General features: G+C 40.8%; 1 protein-coding gene across 15 annotated transcripts in view; it reads left to right on the top strand.

The window, feature by feature from the left end:
- XRCC4 (X-ray repair cross complementing 4) overlaps positions 1-27,757 on the top strand; it is a 113,173-nt gene that overhangs the window by 60,041 nt on the left and 25,375 nt on the right. For 5 of the 15 annotated variants that reach the window (XR_015946186.1, XR_015946184.1, XR_015946188.1 and 2 more), the window contains 2 exons: positions 3,146-3,293; positions 9,280-9,608. Coding sequence is in view for 7 of the 15 variants with exons in the window: in XM_088653023.1 (XP_088509149.1) it covers positions 3,146-3,293 (148 nt within the window). In the remaining 8 variants the exon portion in view is untranslated. Of the gene's footprint in view, positions 1-3,145; positions 3,294-9,279; positions 9,609-9,873; positions 9,984-27,757 lie in introns of all 15 variants that reach the window. The other 10 variants (XM_088653023.1, XM_088653026.1, XM_088653025.1 and 7 more) reach the window with 4 other exon arrangements.

Below are 27,757 nucleotides of genomic sequence, written 5' to 3'. Positions count from 1 at the left end.
TAAGGGTGAATTAATACAAGAACATTGAACCTGACTCAGTACCTTATGGGCAGCAGGTGCAAGCTTTTGAGCATTGGAGTTGTGTGCTGGCAATAGCCTATCCCAATTAACTATCTTGCTGCAGCATTTTGCAGCAGCTTGTGCCTCAAAGGGTAGCCCAACATAGAGCTAATTGCCGTAATCAAGACTTGAAGTCACAGTTGCAAAAATCACTGCAACTGAACTAACCCTGGCCAAGAATGGTCATAGCTGGTGAAAGGCCCTCCAGGCAACTGAGGCTATCTGAGCCTGGAGCAACAAAGAAAGATTCAGTAGCACCCCTAAACTCCATGCCTGTTCTTTCAAGGGACTACTGTCCCATCCAAAACAGGCAGCTGGCCTCTCTCCTAGATATGGGAACCACTTTTCACCCATGGTGCCTCTGTCTTTCCAGGGCTCAGACTCATCATTTTGAGCCTCATCCACTCCAGTACTGCTTCCAGAAAACAGTCTAGACCAGGCATCCCCAAACTGTGGCCCTCCAGATGTTTTGGCCTACAACTCCCATGATCCCTAGCTAACAGGACCAGTGGTTGAGGAAGATGGGAATTGTAGTCCAAAACATCTGGAGGGCCAAAGTTTTGGGATGCCTGGTCTAGACTCTAGGTCATTCACAGCCTCTCCTGAGTCACATGTTATGGAGAAGCAGAGCTGCATTGCACCAGCAAACTGGTGATCCTTTCCTCCAAAACTTGGACTGGACAGCCTGTCAAATAGAGGACTTTCCTCTGAAAAGTAAGACAGATGGCCACTCTGCTGGGTGCAACTTAGCATGTGAAGTAGATTATTCAGCAAGTAGAATGTCACCATTTACCTTCCAAGCACAGAACTGTGCCTAAGAGTACACCCAGACCAGGATTCTGCAGCACTTTCTATGATCTCTCTCTCTCTCTCTCTCTCTCTCTCTCTCTCTCTCTCTCTCTCTCACACACACACACACACACACACACACACACACCTGTGCAAAAGGTATCTAACTCATCTGCCTTGTACTCATTAGGTGGTCTTAGGCAAACCACTGTATTTTGACCTCTCCACCTGCGCTATAGGGATAGGAATAATAATGACCTACCTTGTCAAAGTTGCTGAAATAGTGTATGTGAAGTGTTTTGAAAAGCCCAAAACACTATTGCAAATGCTTGTTGTTGGTGCGTTTAAGCTTTGGCGCAGTTCTGTAAATGGTCTTTCATTGGCTTTCTTCATGGCAACTGGCCATGCTTCATTATCTGCCATTGTTGGCCTCCTCCCTCCTCACCCAACTGCTTCCCCCCATCAGAATTTAGTACTGCTGAAGTGGTTTGGAAGATATACTCTAAATTGCAGTGGCATGAGCAACTTACTGGCTGCTGCAACATAAACCATCCAGTTGTACTAGAGCCAGTTATCTCAGGTAATCATGACACAAATAAACACTCCGTGATAAATTATCATATTATCCTAGTGGATTCTGGGATCTCTCTCCATACAGGAAAATTCTCCCTCCTCTTTACTGCAGACCTGACAATATATATAAAAGCAAAGCCATTGCAGATTTTCTAATGGCGGTTTTCCAAAAGGAAAACATTTAGTGGAATCGTGCATTCACTTTTGAGAGGCAGTGAATTCTCAACTTGAAGCATTTGTTCTGGTTTTAACCGCATATAACCTTGACTTCAACCCCCCCCCCCCGCCTCTTGAAGTTGCATTGTTCATTTGAAGAGGTATTAAATAAAGTTTATTATTAGCTATAAAAAGTAATGCATCTTTTTAGTTAGCAAATCTTTCTTAATAGCAAGCACTTCTCTGAATTAATTAAGATCTTTGGGAAGATATTGTGAATGGAATTGTAGCTTGGCTGCCTAACAAGTTCTATGTAACATTATAGCAGAGTCTATCTAAGTAAAGCAAACCTTTTTGGAATAGGAAATATAGGCTTTGATCCAAAGAACCATGGATAACATTCTGCACATACACACACAACAGGAGTCCACCCCACCCCACCCCGTTTCCATTCACCCACTTCTGTAAATCTAGAATCATGTGCAAAACATGAAGGACCTATAATTGTGGTGGGCATTCAAGAAAATGAGAGAAGCCCTGCTCCTAGCCCAAACAAGAAAGGGCTAATTGCATCTAAACCACTGTTGATGAGTTTAGGAATATAGCCATATCTATATAATCACTGATTTGCAAAGTCTTTGATAGTCAAGCTTCTAGACGTTTTGATAAAGTCATATTCTTAATGCCCTGCACCACCAAAAGCAGATATTTGAGTAATTTTTGTAATCTCTTTGGATGTCCAAACCAGCTACGGTATACCATTCATTTTGTGTGTAATGTATAGGAATCCCAATACATTCAACCTAAATTTTATAAGAAAAACACAGCAGCAGCAGCAACAAAATCTGAGGCAATACCCTTGTATTTATTTTTACTTGTGATTAGTATGGCCTGTGTAGGAATGCAACTACACAATCTGCTTTTAAAAGTTTTGTGTTATTAGTACTGTGTAAATACTGGACCCATCCAATGGTCCAATTCATGAAACAGTGATGGAGAAAAAAGCAAACCTGCTCTAAGATTTTCACCTAGGGAGGAATAAAAATGACATTATGCACTATGCAGCTGCTTTGCAAAACAAGACCGCCAAATCTGGAGAATGAATTTCCTGTCTTCTTCTCTTGCAAACTTTGATCTGTTCAAGTTTCAGCCTGTGCTTTCTGAAATAAATTGCTGTAAGAAACAGTAGATCCAACCAAGATGTTTAAGCAAGTGAATAGAGCTACCATTAACTGATTAATGCATTGTTTTATTATTTCAAAAATCTAAAATCTTTCCAAATTCTCCAATTACCAAACAGAAATGCTATGGCTAGAATCGTTGTAAAACCAGATTCACTTGGATTCCATTAGCTGTATTTGGGAGATTTAGCAGAATGTGGGTATTTATTAATAGGTATGAAACACAAATGCTATTATTAGTGGCACCTGCTATGTTTGGGGTGTATGGAATGTATTTATGTTTTGCCTGAAAAATTATGTGCTGAGCAGTATAACTTGTAAAACAGTCATATAACATTCCATAAATGATAATCTATTTTGTCATTTTCTGCCTCTTCTCTCTTTAGTAGCTAAACCCAGAAGAGACTCATTACTTGGTAGCCCAGATATTATTGATGTTGCACCAAGCAGAAAGAGAAGGCAGCGGGCCCGAAATGTTCCAAGGGCAGAACCAAAAGTGGCGCTATACGAGTCCCAAACGGCAGCAAAGAAAAGGTAAAAATGGTTTAGTATTTATATCAATTGCCAAAGGTACCGTTTGTAGCATATTGAATTTAGATTTAGACGGTGCTACAAATCTATGCATGTTTGCACCAAAGTAAATTCCAGAGTATTCAATGGGGCAAACACGCAACTTTAAGGATAACATATACTGTTAAGGATAATTTACACCTGTGGTTCCCAACATGGGGCACATGCCCCACGGGGGCGGGGGATTTGATTTTTAAGGGGGGCAATTCAAGAATGAGTTTTTAACAGTTAATGCCCTTTTAGGCATCCTCCACATGAATACTGTATATTCCTGCATATAAGACTACTTTTTAACCCAGGAAAATCTTCTCAAAAGTTTGGGGTTGTCTTATACGCGGGGTCGTATTTCTTATATGGCGATAATATCCCAAACTCTGGAACTGTTGAGGGTCGTCTTATACGCCCAGTCGTCTTATACGCCGGAATATACTGGTAGTTCACTTTTTGAATAATAAGAATTATATTCTTATTATTATATTCTTATTTAGAGATACTTAGGTGAGGAAGGCCAAAAAAAGACTGGAAACCACTGATTTAGACTGAAATCCAATTACTAGGACAAGCCATAAAAACAGTATTAATTTTTTGTGTTAAAGTAGTAATATCTATGTAAAAATAGATATCTGCATAAAATAGATCAGGCCAGCACCCTGGTCTCAAAGTGGCCAACATGCAAGATGCCCACAAGCAAGACTCTTTCTACCTGTGGTTTCCAGCAACTGGTATTCATAGGTGCCTCCTCTGACAGAGGAGGTAGAACCTAGCCAGCATGACTAGTAGCCAGATAATGGATCTCAGGTGTTTTGAGGTAATTTAATATTTTTCATGGGGATTTTTTTTTAATCATGCTTCCTTTCCCCCCAATTTATATTTGTAGTTCCTGTATCTTGTGGTATTCTTTCCCTTGTGGCTTTCTTTCCCATGTAATTTACTTTCCTGTCATACTGTACTGTACTGTACATAGGCCTGGCTCTAGTAATTGTCCTTTTTAATGGCACAAAGAAATCAATGAGGAAACAGTAGTGTCCTCCAAAATAAGAGAAAATAAACAAAAAGTTGTAATATTATTTACTTAATAGCACGTACTTGGTTCAAAGTTCTTAATAACCTGCAGTTCAAACAAAGCAGCGCATACCGCATGAAGAGATTTCACTATGCTTATACCGGTAGTAGAAGCAGTTAAGTAAGTTGCTTGGCTGAAATCCCCTTTGCAGTCAGGCTACTTAAGCCCATTGAAGTTACTGGGATTCAAGCAGCCTAATGGGGCATAAGATTATTGCCTTAGGGTGCTGTCTTGGAAGATGGTTATGTTAATATCCCTGCTGTCTTATGAAAGCATTTCCAAATGATCTCTGGGGAACAGAAGCAGTGTGTATATCAGAGATTCTTGAGAGGGCTGACACTAGTATTGAAAACCAATCCTTCAGAATCTGTAGCAAATCAATTCTGAAAATGATATTCTACTATAATTTGCAGAATTCTGCAAATAATAAATTGTCTATGAAAAAGCCGGAACAGATCAACAGGAGACAGTTTCCTAAGATTAGTTGGGATTTAATTTTACTATTTGTATTAGAGGTGCCACTTCCCAATAAAGATTGCTATGGATTGTTGCAAAAAGCTTTGTTTGAGTAAGCAGCTACTTTCCATGTACATCTGTTTTGTTTCACTATTTACTCCACATTTAAGTTAGTGTCATTGGTGACTGTCTTATGACAGAATTTATAATAGTATAGCAGTAGCTTGGAATTTCATTGCATCATCATGCACATATGGCCCAGAAATAGTTCAGACATATCAAGTGATATCAAATTATTTCTTTCAGTATAAAAGGAAGGCCATAATACTGGAGGCAGACTACCTAGCAATAGGCTAAAATAGTCTTGAAGGAGCGTGAAAGCAGTGAAGCTTTTTGTGATCATAGCCCTAGCTATACCTCTTTATTAATAAAATAGGAGCCTTAGAATGGAGTGGGATTGAATTTTGAATGCTCAGTCAAAGAATTTGACTTATTTTCAGTGCTAGTAAATACACATGATTAATTTATCCTATCTACAGCAAAGAGCTTTCGGCCTGTTTACAGGGTCATGACTCATAACCGCATCTGGATCTGAGAGGCAGTGGGGTCCAATGAATCGTTTGCTAGACTTGGACCTGGGAAATCTCGGTTCAAATCCCCTAGCTCAGGTCCAGACTCATTGGGTGGCCCTGGGTAAGCTGCTTTCTGCATCAATTCGCCCATCTGCAAAACTGAACATTAAGAGTTGACATTGCTCTGTAGTTGGGAGGATGAATAAATTTGTTAAAGAAGTCTTAAAATGAAAACAGTTTTAGAATATTATACAAATATAATGCCCAAGTAGGCATTGATCTTATCACATGAAAACAACCTAACTCTGCATGTGAGAATTTGGAAGATTCCCCCACCAACAGGGAAAGAAAGCTCAATCAAATATGCAGTGAAGAAGTAACTCAGGCACCCCCAAACTTCGGCCCTCCAGATGTTTTGGACTACAATTCCCATCTTCCCCGACCATTGTTCCTGTTAGCTAGGGATCATGGGAATTGTAGGCCAAAACATCTGGAGGGCCGCAGTTTGGGGATGCCTGAAGTAACTGCTGACTGATCCATTCTTTATGTTCTTGTCTTTTGTCTTGCCTTACCATTTCCCCTTGATTTTTAGGGGAAACTGGCCTCTAAGAAGTGAAAACAAATAAGGGCAGAGGGGAGAATCAGTTAGCAGGTCTTCTTTCCCTTTCTTGCCTTTTTGACCAGTCGTCTTTGCTTGTGTCAAGGGGAGCCTATAGAATTCTCAGCAGGCACAGCCAGTGCGGTGGTCTCACCTAGTGAGTGTTATATTTAGGGAGATGCAAACAGCACAGTATCTGCTTTGCATGTGGAAGATCCCAGTTTCAGTCCCCAGCATCTCCAAGTATTGCCAGGAGAGATCTCTGTCTAGGCTCAGACGGTAGAGCATGAGACTCTTAATTTCAGATCATGGGTTCAAGCCCGATGTGGAGCAAAAGATTCCTTCCTTGCCAGGGGTTGAACTAGATGACCCTTATGGCCTCTTCCAACTCTAATGAAACCTTGGGAGTCACTGCCAGTAAGTCTCTACAATACTCAGCTAGATGGTATCAAGAACCTTCTTTCTCTCTCACCCCCACCACATCACCTTCTGCTAATTATGCTTGGAACGGGAGGAGCTGATTCAGAAACTCTCCATGGTTAGAGGAAACCTGATGGATAAAAAATAGGGTTTTCCCTCCTTGTGGATGTGACATTGACCTTCTCTACCAAGAAGTTCTCAAGGGAAATTTAAGTGCAGTGCTGTGTGTACCTCCTCCTTTCAGCAGTCTATATTATCTCCTTGGGAAATGTCTCACTAAAGTTGCCTAGGATTTTCTTCAAAACCTTGTGTGGATGTAAACAGCTTTTCTTTTGATAACCCCCTGCCTCCTTAAAAGCATGGCAAGTCTGCAGTACATCATGAATTCCCTTGGGATTATTTCTCTTCTTTTGCCTAATTTATTGCCTGTGGCTCACATTTTTAAACACTGAATTCAACCTTTGTTTAAAATGTGGTTTGCTACCGTCAATGATTCAAGTAGCAACAGCTTTGGCTTATCTTGAATTTCAGCTTTCTCAGAGGGCCATGCAGACGTTGGTATTACTGTCTCACATGAAGCAATATTTTACTGGAAAGGTTTAACTCTGTGAAATTGGATGCCACTTAAAAAGGCATCAACCTTTTTCGTGGCCCAGCGAGGGTATGAAGTTTACACTACGGTCACTCTTTTTTCCCCTTAAAAAAACCCCCTATTTTCTTTCAGACTTGTATGTTAGCATGTCATTGCACTTTAGAAAGGTTTAGTTATTGTAATTTAAAGGGTATTTTAGAACCTGCATAGTGTGCTTCTGTTGCAACTTAACACAGGTAACCATTGTTGGAGGAAACCTTTGCCTAAATGCATAAAACAGTACTGCAAACAAGGGTTTGTTGTATTTATTTATTTACTTTATTAAGAGATTTCTATGCTGTCCTTCACCAAAGAAAGGTCACAAGGAGTTTTACAAAAATAAAGCAAGACACCATATTCATAAATAACGTAATTGGCAAATAATAACCCATCAGCCTCTAAAAACCTGGTGGCGGGGGGCAGAGTTGGGTTTTTACTAGGCATCTAAAGAAATATAAGTTGTGGGTGAGACACACTTCAGTGGGGATGTCATTCTGCTTTAGGTCTCAAGTGTCATACAAATTTCTTGCAGGTGAATGAAATAGGTTTACTGAAATCAGCTCAAATACTTATCCAGCCACGCCTGTGTCATGTATGGTAACTGGGTATAACTCAGTCCCACAAAATGAAAAAATGCAAGCTAAGCCAGTAAATGTTACATCTGGGGTGGTAATTTGTACATTATAGACATTTCCCTGGTTTATGCATGGTGCTATTGATTGGAAAATACAGCTTTGAATTTGCAAGCATTCGCACTGCAAAATTAACCAGTTTCAAGAGGACTCTTTTGTTCCCAAATTCGCTCTGTGAAGATTCCACCATAAAATATGGAGGAAGGGTTTTCCGTTTCTTTTCAGCAGTTTCCTAACCTTCACAGCAGCTAACCTGATCCTTGACACACAATATAGTACCCATTTATTTTGTATGTAAATAAAAGAAGTTTTGAATGGTGACTACCATGGACAGTGAAAGGATCAGTTCACAAATGCAGTTTCTTGCAGGGAATAGACAAAATCTCTCCTTGGCCATTGGTTTACAATTACAAGGGTGAACTGTTAGTGAGAATATATTTGGTATCTGGATATAGGCAAAGTAGTTCACAGAACTCTACATACAGCCCATTTCACACTAACCTTCTGATGTACAATTACAGAGAGAAAAGTTGTTGCTGTTTGTGTGTAGGTAGAACTGTCCGTATGTCCTGCAAACATTGGCTATCTCTCCCCTACCATTATCCATTTCTGCAGCTTGTAATAATGGAAGTAAGTAATAGATGCAACAAGGAAGAATATGCATTGTTCTCCTCGATCCCATGACAGAAGTAATCCTAAGTAAAGCCCCCTAGCACAATTGCATTCAGTATATACCCATTTTCTGCTTCTGAAGCATTCAGGGCTCCTTTTTTAATGGAACTGCTTACATGAATAAGAATGGTGAAATGTGGGGGAAACTGAATACATTTTTCTTAGCTGACTGCCTCTCTAAATCAGTTCTAATTTATATGAGGAAAATATGTGCTTTATTGTATTTCTGAATCTATGTTTTGGTGAGTCTGACTTGCTTCCTTTGTCCTTACAAATAAAATGTAAGTATTGCAGTAACTGTTTTCATTATGGTGAGTTCCTCTGGTGTACATCACAGCACATTAGTTCAACCCTGCAGGGGCATTTCTGCCTAGCAAACCAAAGCACTCATTTTCTAATGAGGCATTGGTCATGGGGTCACAGGCAGAGCTACCAGGCACAGCGCACTGAAGGATACACAGGAACTGCTTCTGTATATATCCTTCACAGAATTAGTTCTAGTCATAGGAGTGTCAACGCTGGGCAATAAACTGGCTGGAGCAGGCAGAGTACTCAAGTTCCGGGGGAAACGACATTTCAATGCCAACATGGCAGCATAGAAGAACATCCCACTGGTTTTTCTTCCTGATACTGAAAGGAGGATGGCATTCCCGACTGATGACGTCTGCCCAGTTCTGTAGGTAATGACCTCAATGAATGCCTGTGTGTCAAAGAGTTGTCTTCTGCTTTGGAGACACTTCTGTACCCGCATATTCTAAATGCTGAATATTTGAAAAGGTTCTCTACCTTTGTGTGGCAGTGACCTAAAGGGCCACAATAAATGTGATAATGTGTACCCCTGTAAATCTTTGAGTGTGCTTCTAATAGAGAAGTTATGGTAGCCCATGTGTTGTATTATCCCTACAGGTGTGCATTAGCTTCACCCAGGGATGCAAATGGTCTTTGTAGTCGGCTCTGCAGGTCACATTTGTTTGCCATCACTGGGAACACACAACTTTTGTGTATTGGGGGGCTTCAGGGGAGATTATGCAATGGAAATCGTGCAGATGTCGGGTCCCTACTTTGCAGCTGGACTGCATGTATCCAGGCCCCTGCTGATTAAAAAGGAGAAGGAAGAAGCAAGACGGCAGATAGCCAATTCCAGGTTCCCCAACCTGCCGGATATTCCCTCTGCCAAAGGAGAAGAGAAAAGTGGACCCCTCAGTGTGGGAAAGACTCTTGAGGCCAAAGTGGAGGTAAGAATAAAGCATAAGGTACAAATCCCTAAAGCATTCTGATGACACCCAAGGAAGATTGTGTAATCCAGCTGTGGGATGCTTTTTATCCCGCCCCCCAAGTGTATAAATACCAACCACCCAAGCACCTTCTGCATTCTTTCCGCCCCAAATTCCTCTATGAAGCAGAACAGCTCCAATGCCAAGGTTTTAAGGTGGCAAAGCTCTTCACCGAAGCTATCAAATACTCTGGAAAACTGGACTCTAAAAGCCTCTTCCACTACAGACAGTTCAATGCCAACACAGCAGCGCAGAAGAACATCCCACTGGTTTTTCTTCCTGATACTGAAAGGAGGAATGGCATTCCTGGCTGATGATGTCTGCCCGGTTCTGCAGGTAATGACCTCAATGACTGCCTGTGTGTCAAAGATTTGTCTTCTGCTTTGGAGACACTTCTGTACCCGCATATTCTAAATGCTGAATATTTGAAAAGGTTGTACCCTTGTGTGGCAGTAGCCCAAAGGGCGCCACAATTAATGTGATAATGTGTACCCCTGTAAATCCTTGAGTGTGCTTCTAATAGAGAAGTTATGGTAGCCTGTTCCTTTATGAAACTGATGATTTTGCAAGCTGGTGCTCCCCCCCCCAAAAAAATTGGGGCACAATACAGTACAGCTAATATGTGAATCATAAATAACTCCTAACTTTCTGAGTTTTATTGGCCAAAACTCAGGAGAAAAGCTATTTTCTGGCTTACAACAGGATAACACAAGGCACTATTGGTGCTTTCAATGATATACTTTGGTAGGTTAATGCTTCAGAGGCAGGTTGACCAGGAGCCTACATTGTCATGTTCCTCTGTTCAGCCCTCGTGGTGAAGATAGACATCATGGGAAAATATCAGACTAAGGCTGCAGTCTTAAGTAAGCTTCCTAGGGAGTAAGTTCCACTGAGCACAGTGGGTCTTACTTCTGAGTAAACATGTTTACATTGAACGCATTGGAAGTAAATTCAAAATTAAATAGATATACAACAGTGGAGGGTGGTCCATTATGGCAAATGCGGTACTGCTCCACCTGCCTTCTTCTGCCTCTAGCCAACCCCACCTTCTTACTTAGAGCCAGTCTAGGGGGTGGTACTTCCTCCTTCTTGGTGTTGGACACTTGTGAAGCTCAGCAGAGACAAAACTGGAATTAGTTGGCTCTGCCTGTAATTGGCTCTGACATTGGCTCTATGGTTGGCTTCCCTGACCTCTGCCCTACCAGTCCCAATGGGAACCAGCCATCACTGACATACAAAGAAATATACATAAAGAATTGCACTGTAAAGCTTCCATATAGTAGGAACGTATTGTAAATGGGGAGGGGGTGATCTTCCATTTATGGTTTTAATTCCTCCCTATAGTGTGAGGCCACAGAGCTAGACCTGTATTGTCATTTCTCTCTCTCTGGCTTCACCTAACTCGAAGTGTTCTCTTGTCACTGTGTAATTTGGGTTTTTCTGTTTAATGTGCAGCATAGCATGCTTTCAATTATAGCAACCAGCTAGAGGACATGAGCCTTGGGTAAACCTTTCATGTCGTTTGTATTAAATATGATGTGATGGCTCTCGGATACTCATTATGTTTCACGTCAATAGCATCAGATAATTTTCATACCGCAAACCTTTGATCACACTGTGGAAGTACTAAATGCATTGGACAGAATTTATTTTTCTGGTAAATTGCATTGCCACCAGCAATACAGCAGCTAACTATTTTCAATTATGTAAAATGGAACTCTGATTTAGAAAATGATTTATTGTAAAGGTTCTATTGAGAAACTGGTACAAAGAAAAATAATAAATTAGTTTGGTACTCAACAAAGCCGCAAATTCCAAAATAATGTTTTTGGCAGAGGTGTTAAAATATGCCAGAGCTAAACAGAAAGAGATCGACAACATTGTTGCCTTCTTCTCCCCCATCCCAAGTGACCATGGCCGTACCCCGCCCTCCACCACATCCCTATCTTGTGAACAGCCTCTCAGAGGAATTTGCATAGCAGAGAGTGGATGACTAGGTGGAATCCCAGTCCCAGTTCAGACAGCCGCTCCAGGAGGATACCATGCTCCTTGGTATCAAGCGACTGAAAGATCAAGAACCAGGGTCACACTTCCCCCATCTCTTTCACAACAAAGGGTGGCCAAGGTAGTTTCTGTGCCAATGCCTGGTTAAGCAGCCTAATGTAGTAAGGGAAAAAAATCTGTTGATTGCCAGAACACTCAAAGAACATCAAGCAAACTGATCTCTTTAGTTGAAACAATATTAAAAAAATTCCTTCCAGTAGCACCTTAGAGACTAAGTTTGTCATTGGTATGAGCTTTTGTGTGCATGCACACTCCTTCAGATCTCTTTAGTGAAATTCATTAAAGCAAGGAAAATGAAAAAAGTAGATCTTTAAGTAGTAGTTGTAATAATAATAATAATAATAATAATAATAATAATAATAATAATAATAAATTATTTATATCCTGCCTATCTAGCTGTGTTTCCCTAGCCACTCTAGGGGGCTTCCAACAAAATATTAAAAATACAATAAAACAAATGTATTTTTCCCCATCCAGGAGGAGTGTAGGTTAAGCTTCTTTGACCTCTGTGTTGTATTCTCTGACAAACACGTTTGGGACTACAACACACATCAGTGTGGCCATTTTGGTTGCTCACAATTTTCTAAGTCAAGGATACCATTCGGAAAGGCACATGTAACACATTGGCCATACTTTATTAGAAAGCCACTTGAGTGTAACAGAGATATTCTATTGATGTTTAAAAATAAGGTTCAAAGTTTCTGTTTGTATAAACTGGCACAGTTTCTAATTTCAAAATGTATTAAAAGGCTGCTAAACCATTCATAAGTAAATGATTCTGTCAATCTAATGTATATAAAGTAATCTCACAGGTGTAAGTATCTCATGGTTCTTTAATGGGCCGTAAACAGTATACGGCAGCAAAGACTGAATGGTGCAGAAATATTCAGACTAGAGTTCTCTGAAATACTGAATTTGGATCCGATCATTAAAAAAAAGGCTTCCTTTGGGCCAGTGTGTTTTATTCTCTGGCAAACAGGTCAGGCCCATATGAATGTGAGTATATTTCTCTCTGGAGAAAGTCTAAGTTTGTCGTTGGTATGAGCTTTCGTGTGCATGCACACTTCTTCAGATACTCTGAAACAGAAGTCACCAGACCCTTATATATAGTGAGAGGGTGGGGAGGGGTATTACTCAGAAGGATGGTGGGCATGGGTGATTGGCTGATAGATGTGGTAAACCTGTTGACAACTGTTAACGACTGCAGTTGGTCTTACAGGAAAAAGCAAGGGGTGAGATGGCTAAAAATAGCTTTATCATGTACTGTATAATGAGATAAGACTCCAATGTCTCTATTCAGATCCGGTCTTTCCATGGTTTTAAGTTTGGTAAAGGTAAAGGGACCCCTGACCATTAGGTCCAGTTGTGACCGACTCTGGGGTTGTGGCGCTTATCTTGTGTTATTGGCCGAGGGAGCCGATGTACAGCTTCCAGGTCATGTGGCCAGCATGACAAAGCCGCTTCTGGCGAACCAGAGCAGCACACGGAAACGCTGTTTACCTTCCTGCTGTAGCGGTACCTATTTATCTACTTGCACTTTGACGTGCTTTCAAACTGCTAGGTGGGCAGGAGCTGCGACCGAGCAACGTGAGCTCACAGCATCGTGGGGATTAGAACTGCCGCCCTAGGCTCTGTGGTTTAACCCACAGCGCCAATTCAGCAATTTCTCTTTCTAGTCTGAAATGTCAAATTTCTGAAATTCTAGTCTGAAATGTCAAATTTCTGAAATTCTTTTGTAATAAGACAGCTACTTTGAGATCTTGTATAGAATGTCCTGGGAGATTGAAGTGTTCTCCTAATGGTTTCTCTGTCTTGTGGTTCCTGTCAGATTTATGTCCATTTATCCTTTGGCGTAGGGTTTGGCCTGTTTGTCCAATATAGAGAGTTGAAGGGCACTGTTGGCATTTGATGGCATACACAATGTTAGAAGATGAACAATTAAATAGTCCTGAGATGGTATGTTTGATGTTGTTGGGGCAAGTAATGGTACCAACTGGAAGGAATTATTTTATTTTGTTTCGACTACGGCAGAGCAACACGGCTACCTACCTGTAACTGGAGAACGTCTGTCATTGTTATTGCTCCTCACACAGGTAGGCTCACAAGGGTTACAATAAGGCTGTTCACCTGCTTAATTGACTAGAGGTAATGGGCTGTGAAATTACAGAGCTGTGAATGAGTTAATATGAAAGAAACTGAGCTACATCTGAGCCAGTTCCAGAGGTCCAAAATGAATGCTGTGTTAGCTGTGAAATATTTGCCATCCCAGTGGAAATGTATTCCTTTTGTTTGGAGGTTCTAGCAGGGGAGCGCAGCTATCGTATACCCTTGACCGAAGAACGGTACACTCCTTCTATCTGGGAAGGTCGTCCTCTTCCACCGAGCGCGCAGCTTCGGGAGGGACGCACATGGAGCGGTGAGGGAGGAAGGGGACACCCGCCTAGCCAGCCAGATCAGCCGAATCAACCCTGGCGATCAATGGGGTGACAGATGTCGCAGCCAGATCGCCCTCACATCCTTTTTATCGGTTCCGGTTTCCGCCTGCAGGAATGGCGGACCTGTTTTCCATCTCTCTGACCTTCGTAAGGAATTTGGCGGTTGCTAGGGGAGTAAATGGCAACCCCCTACCCTCTCCGGGGGTTACGGAGAGGGGCCGCTGGCCCGCGATGCCCCCAGACCCACTCCGACTGTTTTTGGAGTGGGGGGAGCTTGGGCTGAGCACTTACAAGGGCCAGGACTCCCGGACGCTAATCTGCATGGCGGGGATTTCCATGGTTAAAGAAGATAATTAGGCTTAAATCTATGGACATACTTCAGAAGGAGGGGAAGAAGCGCTGCTTACTGCTGAGAAATTTATGCTGCTGAGGGAGAGGAGTCAAAGATTGTACTGCATCTGGAAGAAGGATTGATGGGGACGGAGCGATAAGGGAAGTGAGTTTTTATTTTATTTTTCTTCATATTGTTGCCTCGTACCTTCCCGGACGCGATGTCCTGGCTTGTTTGGAGTGAAAGAGAAGCAAAAGACTGTGTGAGTTGAACTTTATAACTGTTGTTACTGAGCATATTTTTTTAAAGATGTGGAGTTGCCGATGAGAAAAGCCCCCCCCTAGTCGGACGGAAGGAGTTCTGGACGCGTTCGGAGGATTTATGAGCTGTGACGCACTTTAAATTGGAGCAGCGACCTGAAGCTAAGTTCAGCTATAGGGCAAGGAGATCCATTAATTTACCAAGAGTCTATGGTTTGATGTTTGGGTCTCCTGCCTGGAAAAGCTGTAAATTCTATAATGATCGTAAATCTTCATGGCTATGAGAGAAAACGAAAGTGATTTGAGCTTTTTAAAATGGCGCTGCTTCGAACTGCTTCGACGCAACAGGGAGCTCCATTAAGAAGATTTATGGGGAGGCTGGACTGATTAACTCACACAGGAGAAAGAACATCTGTGAAACTTTGTTTGATATTTATCTCAGCAGCTGGGAAACAATCGGATGAAAGTGGAAAACATCTATGTGACTGTAAGGGGAAGATCTGGATTATTATGAACTTGGAGGACGATTTGAACTTTAGAAAAAAGACGGCAGTGGACAGTTGCGAGGAATTCCCAATTTCTTGAAGCATGGGAACCCAAATAAAAAATTCTTTAGATGATTTGGCATAACATTCGGTTTGATTGATATATATATGTGTATAATTTGAAATATTGAATGTGATATAATTGGTTTTAATTGGAAAATTAATAAAAATATTTTTTTTTAAGAAAAAGGAAATGTATTCCTTTTGAAGGAGTAAGTGTCACCCTTCTTGAAGAGTAGGTTTTGTTTGCAAGCTGTTAAGCAAAAAGGCCTGGAAATAAAATATTTGATTCACGTAGAAACCTGTATAATAATTTGTGGCAGTGGTGGTAATAAATCATATACCCATTAGCTAGTCACTCACTTAAGGAAATTTATTTTGGGGGGGGGGATAATTAATTTCACATTAAAGGTGAAGTTACCTAATTTGCACTTTCTGAAATAATATGCAAGCCGAAACACAGCCATCCAAAATTCACACTTCACTGAGTGAAGCAATACAGTATGATGGGTTGGAACCAGCCTTTCCATGAGCCATGGAGGCTTTCCACAAGTGGGAAGGCATCTTTAGATAGATATAATCCAATTTTTAGAGGCTAGGATTCACCATGTTTTAAGAAATTCAAATTTTAATTTAATCCAGGTAATTTAAAAAAGAAAAAAACTTACCGTTTTTAATTTTATAAACCCCTTTCCCCATTTTTCTTATGCTTTCTATGCTGGGTATGGGTGTTAGACTACAGTTCACAGGGTAAATGAGGCAAATGCATTACTGATGTAGTACTCAATCAGATTTAGATCTGCCTCTTTAACTGTTTTACCAAATGAAAGGTAAGTAGAGTTGCACTTACAGTGATCATCAGATTGTCCCATATACAATTTGGCAAGGTCTGGAGAGACAGGAAACCTATGGCAGTCCCCTTGGTCTGCTAGTGCAATTTCTAATTTAAAGAAAGAAAAATGTTTATTCATTACAATTTATGCCAATCAAACAATGAAATACATAGCAGATGTTGAAACATCAGCTGTATGACTCAGGTGGCTTCTAAAGCACTTGAAGCTCCCTGCTGGGGTACTGGCAAAGAAAAAAATGCAACATCAAATCATGTTATTAAAATACCTGTGTTATCAATATTTTGAATCTGTCTCAGCCAGTTAGTGAAGGCAGTTCAAAGTAAATACTCTTATTTCTTCTATCAATCCATCTGTGATACTAATCTCTCTCTCTCTCTCTCTCTTTTGTTAAATGCCCCTTGGCAAATTAAGAAAGTGGGTAGCTGCGGGTTCTGCCATGGCTGCAGACCATGTCACGTTATAGATGTGAGAATTTAGAGATCCCTGGTATCTAAATGTAGCAAGGTTTCCAGAATATCTAAGCACAAAACCAGACAAAAATGTCACAGGATTATCCACATTTAATTTTTGGCATGCTGTTATGACACTGCATTTCTTCTAGTTGCTGCTGAATTTGGCATTCTGCTAAGCAGATGACCTGTATTATTGAATACTTCCATTGCCTCATGTTTTCTTCTTCCAACTTGAGTGAATGAATTAAAATGGGAGGATAAGGTCTGTATTATTACTTATGCAGAAAGCTGGGTTAACTCTTTTCTGGCTACCCATGTTTTTATGGAAAGCATCTGAAACCATTAGTCACATGAAACATAACAAACTAAGAAGTGGTTCCATACCTTTCAGGCTATAACTGTAGGCTACCCTTTTGTGAATAAGCATGGAATCTAAGCAGGGTAGCAAAGTCACCAATATTTGAAATGGAACTCCAGCTAACAAAAAGAAGTTTTAAAAACAGGTGACACTGTGCCATTTAAACAAGCAATGTTTTGTTCTTTCCCAAACAGCAGTTTTCTTTCCATTACTTCAGCAAGAACATTTAGGCATGTTTAATCTTAGGAAACCTTTCACAGTGCCTCAAGTACCTGTTTCACTGCTTTGAATAAAGTAGTAGGGTTTAAATTTTGCAGAAATAATGCTCTCACACTCACAGTGAAAAGACTGAAGCTTACAAATTATTCTTATTGTCTTTTCTTTTAAAACATGGGGTGAGGAACCTAGAGTCCCCCAGATGTTGTTGAATACCAGCCCCAGCCAGCAGTCAGGGACAATGAGAGCTGATGCCCAACATCTGGGGTATGTGTGCCCCATTTTTAATTGTCTTAGCTGCATGTCTTAGCTCTGCTTGTTTTTTCCAAAAATAATAATCTTTGTTGTGAAAAGATTGGTTCTCGCTTGAAGTTGCCAAGTTGCCAGATCAAAATTTCTGTGGTATAGGGATGGATACTTATGGAATGATGATGCTCTGTAGCAAAGCATGGCCATTTGATAGAATCATAGGATCATAGAGTTGGAAGAGACCACAAGGGCCATCCAGTCCAACCCCCTGCCAAGCAGGAAACACCACCAAAGCATTCCTGACAGATGGCTGTTAAGCCTCTGCTTAAAGACCTCCAAAGAAGGAGACTCCACCACACTCCTTTGCAGCAAATTCCACTGCCAAACAGCTCTTACTGTCAGGAAGTTCTTCCTAATGTTTAGGTGGAATCTTCTTTCTTGTAGTTTGAATCCATTGCTCCGTGTCGGCTTCTCTGGAGCAGCAGAAAACAACCTTTCTCCCTCCTCCATATGGAATCCTCTAAGTATATTTGAACATGGCTATCATATCACCCCTTAACCTTCTCTTCTCCAGGCTAAACATGCCTAGTTCCCTAAGCCGTTCCTCATAAGGCATAGTTTCCAGGCCTTTGACCATTTTGGTTGCCCTCCTCTGGACACGTTCCAGCTTGTCAGTATCCTTCTTGAACTGTGGTGCCCAGAACTGGACACAGTACTCCAGGTGAGGTCTGACCATAGCAGAATACAGTGGTACTATTACTTCCCTTGATCTAGATGCTATACTCCTATTGATGCAGCCCAGAATTGCATTGGCTTTTTTAGCTGCTGCATCACACTGTTGACTCATGTCAAGTTTGTAGTCTACCAAGACTCCTAGATCCTTTTCACATGTACTGCTCTCAAGCCAGGTGTCACCCATCCTGTATTTGTGCCTTTCATTTTTTTTTTTTTTTGCCCAAGTGTAGTACGTTACATTTCTCCCTGTTAAAATTCATCTTGTTTGCTTTGGCCCAGTTGTCTAATCTGTTAAGGTCATTTTGAAGTGTGATCCTGTCCTCTGGGGTATTAGCCACCCCTCCCAATTTGGTGTCATCTGTAAACTTGATCAGAATGCCCTCAAACCCATCAACCAAGTCGTCCATACACTAAGATTAACTTCAGAGGCTGTTCTCTCAGTATCTCTTATATCTCATTCTCTGAGTTTGAGGGCAGAAGGCCTTTTCACTTGCAAGGGCTTTGGAAGATCCTGCTCTGAGAGACTTTACTGCACTAGGTGGATACTTCAGGCTCTATTTTCTTGGGCTTTTTACCCTCAGTGGGCTTGGGAATTTTTTCTGTATCTGTTTTTTTTATGTCATATGATTTGGAAGCAACAGCACTGAAGAGCAGGGTATGCATTTTTTTTTAAATGAGTAAAGTAGTGTCAGTACTGTAAGTCAGATGTTTGTTTTATCTGTCCTGAATCTTCCAACATTCAGCTTCATGTCCATGAGTTCTAGTGTTATGAGAGAGGGAGAAAAACTTTCCTGTGTCCACTTTCTCTATGCCATGCATAATTTTATTTCATGTCACTTCTTAAAATGTATTATTACACTCAATTTACACATATTTTAGGGCACACTTGTATCCACTTGTACCTTCAGAAAGTAACATTGGAAACCCATAAGTTTCAAAGTTAGCTCTTTGAAGTGAACAAACAATACCAAAAGGAAAACCTTGGAAAATCAAAGTGCAGTTCATTCCACAAATCAACAAGATTTGCTGAGTTGATTCAATACAATATAGTTAAAAGGCTAAAGTGTGACTTACTGTATGCCCAGGTTTTAGAACAGACCCTTGACAGCTCCCCCCCCCCATTTGTTTCCATTTTTCCCCATTCGTTGGTTTGGTGATCATGGAAGCAAAGATGATACAGTGCTGAATACCATCTCCTGAAGCAGTCTCAGGAATGTGTGGGGCACACTATATTACATTCTGAGCCACAGATCTGAGATAGGAGCACTGTTTTCCTGGTTTGGACTACAATATCTTGGCTGCTACCATACTTTTAATTGTCTAATTGTGGCGGAATTGTGGCCATCTCTAATCCTTACCCTAACTACTGACCAACCTAGGAATGTGGCTTTGGTAAGATTCTCCCAAGTGCTGCAATGACCTATAAAATCAGCAAAGTGAAAGCCAGGCAATAAATGAAACAAAGAAAGGACTTTATTTCTTTCTCTTTTTTGTACAGCCAAGGCATTGTTGTTTGGACAACTGAATAAAAGATCATGACATGGAAGCAATCAATAGTTCTCTGATAACAGACCATTTCCTTTCTTCCGGATTTAGCATTGTCCTTACTTTTGTGGTGCTATTCAAACATTCACAATTACAGTCCAATAAAGGGTTTGGTGTATAGGAAACACTCCTTTTCCAGGTGAACAGTTTGTATCTATGTGTGAGGCAAAAGTTAGCCATTCAGTTTCCCCCTGTGGCTTGACAAATTTTACAAAGTTATCTCCTGTACAAGGCATTATTTAATGTTGCACAAATCTTATTTTATTTTCGTTAAAGTGTTGAACAGGAAGGGCTTTTTGAATGGACATGTTTTCCAAAATCATTAGTTCTTTAAACTTAACATCTGATTTTAATTTCTTAGATTTATTTCTGAATGTCAACATTTGTTATTAGATTCACTTTCTATAAATTTGTATAGTTTTTGTGTTGTACTCAATGAACAGTTTCTTCCTTTTTTCAGTTCTGTGCTGCAAAAATGAAATTAGCATTGTGAAGTTGAACTCATGACTTGAATTTTACATTGAAAATGAAAAAGGTAGCCACACAATGAATATTTATTGATGAGTGGCTATGTATGTTTTAACAGCAGTAGCAATAATACAGTAGTAATAAATTAATGTTTTTTTAAAAAATACAATTTCAAATGTTAAATAATTTTTTTAAAAGTTTCACTTGGTTTTGACTTTTTTGGTAGACTTGAATTTTAAGTTCTTTCATTTTTATCGTGAAACTGAAACCAAGCCGACTCTCCTGATAAAATGGCTTCATAAAGTTGCAATCCTGTACCTACTTACCTGAGAGTAAGCCCCATTGAACTCAGTGGGAGTTACCTCTGAGTATGCATACATAGGATTGCACTGCTAATGTCTGTAACATCATGTTGCATACATCCTATAGCTCAAGTCAATGCATTACTTTGCTTAAAATTGAAGAGCAGCATGGCGGTAGCAGTTTGCTGCCATGCCGTGAATTAAATGGCTGTCAGGTTTTATATTTCTTGAGTGTTAAAATGGATAGCTCATTATTGCCTGTTGAATGAGAGAGATGAAAAGTAAAAGGGAGAAAGAAGTTTTTCCAGAATAATTTAATCCCATATGCAGCCCTAGCCAATAACAGAAAATTAATCAAGCAGTGTAAGCCCTAACTGTAATAATATCCCCCGTGCCCTACTTTTGACAGTCTGCATTGGTAGCCGGAATGACAACTAGGACATTTGAAAGCAAAATATTAAGCCATGTATTGCCATTGCTGAATTTATGAACATTTGGCAATTCCTTGGGGCTTTGAATTCTGGTAGAGGGCGGAGGTGCATTCGTATTCAGCCTTCTTTCCAACGATTCTGGAACACTGAGATTGATTCCCCAGATTTATAAATATTACTTGCCATAGAAGCAATTTTGTTGTCAAAATTAATAGGAGCCAAAACTGGAGCGGCTATGACTTACACAGAACACCTGGCACATGGGAGTGACACCGAGCTCCAGCTCTTAATTCCTAGTTAATAAAGTGCTGCATTCAGGGAGAGGTTTTGCGGGAGAGGGTATTCATTCATTCCAGTGCTCAGTTCTAAATGACTTATCTTAGCTTTCAACTGTGAAGAACGTGGACTAGTTTGTCTGAATTAGTTTCCTGTCTTAGCCACTGCAATTATCAAATGTAAGCCCCTACGTGCTGCCTACGGCTTCAGTGTGTGCTCTCCGTATCCCCCTGCCACGTCTATAACTGTGTATCATTTTTAGGACCTTTGTGAAGGACTGCCCAGATTTCTGTAAACTGTGAACCAGAATTAAGAGAGGGTGGGGGAGTATGGGAGAAAGTGTGGAGACTGAGACAAGTCTACCAAAATGTAAAGCCAGATAAGTTACAGACGGTAGGAAGTAGACATGGCCCCCACACTCTACTCAGATAAATTGTCCAGTTCGAGAAAATGTGGGTGAAAGTTAAGGTGCAAAAAAAAAAAGAGGCACTTAAAGGGAAAGCTGCAACTGGCTTAGAGTACCAGCCCCCTGTACTTAGGAACATAGGAATCTGCCTAATATTGGGTCAGACCATTGGCCTGACTCATCTAACTCCATCTAGTTCAGTATTGCCTATATTGACTGGTAGTGGCTCTCCAGAGTTTTAGCCTCCCAGTCCTACCTTGAGATGCCAGGGATTGAACCTGGCACCTTCTGTAAACAAAGCACAAGCTCTGCCCCTGAGCTATGTGGCTCTTTCCCTTGGGAAACCAAGAAGGCAACTTCTTTATTAAACATGTCTTTTTTTATTATTGACAGCAGTGTTAAAGAGGGAAGCAGTGGAAGCTTGCCCCCCACAAACCCCTAAAACACAGGCAAGTGAAGGGTGTTAAAAGAACAGATTCCACTAGTGTAGATATAAATCCATGCTATTGCAAACAGAAATGTGCATTAGTGAGTGTGACAGAGGTTAAGATTTTCGAGACACATAGAGGGATGGTAAAAGTAACACACTGAGGTTCATTTTGTTTTGGTTCATTGTAAATCCAGCACACTTGGCATGGTACAGATCAAATAACAGACTAAGGAGAAAATACTGTTAATGCTCTGACCAGGGGTACCGGTATATTTGTCCTTCAGAATGTTTATTTGCTGTGGCATTATCAGCAGGCTTTTGTACATTTTCCTTGGGGGAATCTTATTATTTCCTTAAGTCATAGCAAGGTCATCCATTACGCAAACACACACACATATTGTCTCTCTCATACCAATTATGATACAACGGTCAGCCTGGGGAAATATAGCTTGCTAGTCTAAAGCAATGAAATGGAAGAGCCCAGTATCCCTTTAAAATGTTTATACCAAGATACAAATGAATGGGTCCGAGTAGGAGAATAGTCTGATACGTTTTGACTAAACCCTTCGAGTGTGGATAATATGATAACTTGGGAAAGATGCAAGATAAAAATGAAAGAAGCTAACAAAAGTGATCCATCCTGTGCTTCTGTATTTTACTATATTTAGCTCAGAAAGAAGAATGACAAGGGATATAGAGAACAAGGCAAAGAACCAGTTTAAAAACTGGTACTGAAAATGTCAGAGAGCCTTTACTGGAGATTTTCAAAATACATTAATTTACATGGCATTAGGAAATGTGTGGTTTGTACATTTATTCCATGCACTAAGTGTAAAAACAATTGTAGATACGCTGCTTTAACTTGTAAAAGCCAATCTTACTATCATTTAAACTGACCACTAAAGCGGATTGACTTGATGCAATAATTTTGGAATAATCGTTCTTGAGAACAAATGGTGTGGTTAAGAGAAGGCCATGATGGAAAAGCAAGTTCACTGAGTATCTCAGGACAATCATTGGCTCCTTTTATGGTCTTGTGTAGGTTGTTCCCTATATCTGGAATAGCCTCCTACAGCTGGAACCACCTTCCTCTACCCCTTACAAATCCTACTCAAACACCACTACTTTTGAAAAACCCTTCCCTGGACCACTGTAGCATCAGGTGGTTTGCATTTTCTCTTGCCAGTTCATCGTTGCATGCTTTGATTCAGAATGGTGTCCGTGATTTGGAGTATGGAGCAAAGAGGAGGAACCTGTGCCTCTCCAACTCCCATCAGCCCCAGCCAGCATGGCCAGTGGTCGGGGATGCCATCACCCACTTCATGTCCTTTTTGTCAGCCCCACCACTTCCACGGAGCTGTCACAATTACCTACTACTAGAAGTCATGTTAGCTTAAATTTCTTTCAACGTATGTGTTCAGGCTTGAAAAGGAAGCTTGTCAATGAATGTCCTAAATATAAAACTTGCAAATCTAAGAAAAGTAGAATTAAAATAATAAAATATTTAATATTTATTTGATATTCTGCATGAGTTTATATCTCTGGGTTTTCTTATCTAGTTGGTCCCCCCCCCCTGCAGAAATGCTAGCTGCTAAATATGTACCGTATTTCAAGCGTAAACAACATGTTTGTGTTTTGATAGGATAAATCTTTAAAAGGCCAGACAGTTAACCTTAGAATTTATCGCGTTTCTTTGCATTAAATCACCACTCTATGAGATTAATATGCTACTTTAATTACAAAAAATGCAAAGTTCTTAAAATTCCACGGTAAGGACAGTTTCTTTAGTTTTTATGACCATCTTCATTGTGGAAGAAATGACATAGGATTTAGAAAGTGCTTTTATGAATCTCCATGTGGAAAATACTGCAGTTGCCATGACAGAATCAAACAATACAGTGCATTTTAATGACATCCTCTGCGTAGAATGTAGTATCTCAGTAAAGCGTAAAACCATAAATGTCACATTTTCCCTTCACAAACAATTGGGAATCAATAAATCTTTACTGAAAATGAAACATAGCACCCTTAGTGGTGAAAGAAAAGTGCGGCATCATAACTACACAGCAGCATAAAACTATTATATGGCTAACTTATATTTCTGGCAGTGGGTATTTCCTGCTAGGCTTTTAAAGTAATCTCTCCCTCTCTGCCCCCTCCTCCATTTTGTGCACAATGTTGTAGAACTGATGGCATGCATTAAACATGTTTTAATCACCGCCCCCTCTCTCTGACATAGACAGAAGCCACCAGATAAAATGTTAAGGCCTCTGTTTTGAATACATCGCCCATTTTGGGTAAGAGCTCATTCATAAAGCATTCCTGTTTGATAGGTTTGGGGGGGTTTTGGTAGAAAACTATGCATATTTTGTGATGGGCTATTTACAGGAGTTGAGAACCTCAGGCCCATGAATCCAGACCTCAGGCCTCTCCCCAAACAACACCTCTCATTAGTTTGGCTCCTACATCATTGAACTGTGTTAATGCCTCTTGCTTGCATGCTTGGCAACAGAAGACCGGGGGGGGGGGGATTTGATATAAATGTAAAGTAATACGGTCAGTGTTGTTACACTTAACTTCATGCTAGTGCTGTCACACCTGTTGTACACATATTTTTGATGCGTCAAGAGGAAATACCTGCACCTTGTAGTTATGTATTGATATCCTCAACTGGACCTGACACTGTTCTGCAAGGAGGATGGCAGCATTGGATCTCACCCTGTGTTTTGAAGCCAGAGAGGCATGCCATCAGCCAGTGAGCTAAACATGTGCTTATGCCATGTTGATTCATCAGAGCGTTGGCAGGAAAAAAATGTAATGGGAAGAAACACTGTTCTGTAATGCACAGCATCTCCTAATAACTTTTCAGCACATCTAGCTGTAAACAGCATTGCTGCTTCAGGATGTATGGCAGGGTGCCAAAAATGAAACTGCTTTTTTATGTGTAACATAGCAAAATTTAGAAATCTATTCCAAGTTTTCTAAGGTCAGCAGCATGAGATGCCTGCCACACACTCACCATGATCCTTGATTGGATGCTGTGCCAGCACAGAAACCACTCAAATCATCCACGGTACGCAAGTCCAGGGTGATTCTTGGGCATCTCTCTTTTGTACTAGTTTAGTGGGTGGAACAGAAAAAGACCAGGAGTGACTTGGGATGCTTTTGCCTCCAGCACAGGAGACTGGGAGTTGCTATGGGCTTGTTACATTTCCTCCTTAGCAGCTGGTAACCTCACAAATGTTCCTACCTTGTTCTTTCATGCCTTATGTATAAGATAAAAAGGTTTATAAGTGCAGCTATTTACTGAAGTCTGCTGATGTCATTTTTTGAACAGATTGTTTCAATGCACAAACAATGAACCAAGTGTTGTATAATGGTGAATTAATGTTCAGTTTTTGGCTCTCGTCTCCCTGTAAAGCCTGTTAATTTCAAATAATTTGTATGTGTTTTTACTTGTACTAAAGGGTAGAAAGTGCTGAAGTGGGGGGAGAATCATTATTAGATTTTGGCCCCTTCCCATTTATACCGACTGAATGGTAGCAATTTTGAAAGTATTTCAATATGTTCTTTGATATTCAAATTGATCTTTACATCATATGTTATTAGAGACACTGCTGCCACTTCTGTACTTAAAGGTTTATTAGCACATTGGAACTCATTTTCCAAAATGTATTATTATTGGCTGTGAAAAACCTCTTTGTATTAGGTTCTAGCACATGCCATATTTGACTGAGGAGCAAATCTTTCTTGAAAGAATGCTGATGGGGGAGAAATTAGGCAATTAAAAGGAATAGAGCTGTAAAACAATCCAGTCTCACATACGCATTCCCTTGCTTTTTGTTTCTGTAGCTTAAAAGGGGGATAAAATAGAACCAATTACACTGCTAGAATTTGTATGAGAGAGAGAGTGCTCCAAATTTCACTACTCTGAAAATAAAATAAAACCAGTCTATAAGAATGATTTCTGCCCTGCTAGCCCACAAAGTTAAGTAACTTGCAAATTATAGGCTGTTGTAAATCACGCCCCAATATGACTTTGGGTAGGAAGTGATTTGAAAGTGTCAAGCAGGGTCCAAATTGATGATTCTCGTGGTGGGAGAGGGCATCCCTCTCTCCCAAGAATGTCTGGAAGAGCAGAGATGACCCCTCGACCTCACATACCACATCCGACCACCCCAGCTCCAAAAAACCTAGGAGCTACTAATGACAGAGACACACTGCCCAGAGGCAAAGAAGAGTTAAACAAGTAAGGTATACAGAACAGTGAAAAACAGGAGGACAACATGGACTTCCCTTAGGAGAAGGAGCACCCACTCCTGTACTGGACATGACCAACTTCTGGCAGAAGAGGTGGGTACTGCCTGGAGGAACCCCAGGATGTCCACCATTTCCCTAAATGGGGGGTCTCTCCCATTATTCCTGCACTAGTCAAGAAACACCCTCCATGTGGAGCCATACGAACTTATTTGTGTAACTCTTCCTAGAGACCAGGAGCATAGCCAGGACATTGTCTGACACCCAAGCTGCTTTAGCCAGAGCTGCTCAGCTACCAGGCTATCAGATGGACTAGTTCTGGGCCTGGGTGAACAAACAGTACCTGCAGAAGAAGATCCCTCCAATGAGGCAGACACAGAAGGGATGCCCTGGAGAGATGGAGGAGCGCCAGGAACCAAAACCTGCATGGCCACTAGGGTGTCCTCAGAACTACTTCCTCCCTCACCTTGGGCAACAGGAACCGGGAATGCATAGACCTGAAGGTCAGTTCTCCATCAACACATCTATATGCCCATCTAGCTCGGTACTGCCTACACTGACTGGCAGCAGCTCTATGGGTTTTCAGGTAGGAGCAAGGGAGATGCTTTTCCACTGAGCTACGGCCTCTCAAACTGCTCAGCAAGACAGCATTCCTACCTAAGCTCTACAAGATAATGTGTCCATGCAAGACACCATATGGGAATCCCTTGCAGATGATGGCAATGCCTGGAGACAGACAGATCATGTATCCACAGCAGTGACCAGATGAGGAATGATCACTGGGAGAAGCGCAGAGAGAATAACCTGTAGTAGCAAAACTGGGTGCCCTCATCTGCCCCACCTGCAATAAAGCATGTCTCTCCTGTATCAGCCTCTGCAGCCACAGTTGTAACTTTCCAACCGTTTGACTTTACCTCCGAAGGGAAAGTTTTCCAATGTCTCCCGAGACCATTGGATGCAAACAACAACAACTATCCTGGGAGACTGGATTTGTATGTTAGGATTAGTTTTGGAATCAAAAGGATATATATATTTCTAGTCTTCCCAGGCCAATCCTATACATTTGGACCAACGTATCTGCCTTGGGGCAGAAATTCCACAATTGGGGCACTACTTACAGGAAAGGTCTTGTCCTAAATACCTACTAACCTAGTCTGTCTTGAAGGTGAGGCATAGATTGCAAATTTCGGATAGGTTTATATTTACAGGCTGTATATAGTAACTACCATTCTGTATGAGATAAATGCTTTCCTTTGGACAGGATATCCAATTGTATGTTGTTTGTTTGTTTTGGAGGAATGATCAGTTGATTGCCAAAAAATTGGATTTCAGACTGTGAGTGATTTTCATAATTAGAGAATGAATACATACTCGGTGGCTTCTCTTTCATAACCATAAAATAATCTGAAGAAGTGTGCATGCACACGAAAGCTCATACCAATGGCAAACTTAGTTGGTCTCTAAGGTGCTACTGGGAATTTTTTTTATTTTGTTTT

This window comes from Zootoca vivipara, chromosome 10 (genome assembly GCF_965207765.1).
Source record: "Zootoca vivipara chromosome 10, rZooViv2.hap1.1, whole genome shotgun sequence".
Lineage (NCBI taxonomy): Eukaryota > Metazoa > Chordata > Lepidosauria > Squamata > Lacertidae > Zootoca > Zootoca vivipara.
The sequence above is the reverse complement of the archived record's forward strand: the minus strand, read 5'-3'. Positions and strand labels throughout refer to the sequence as shown.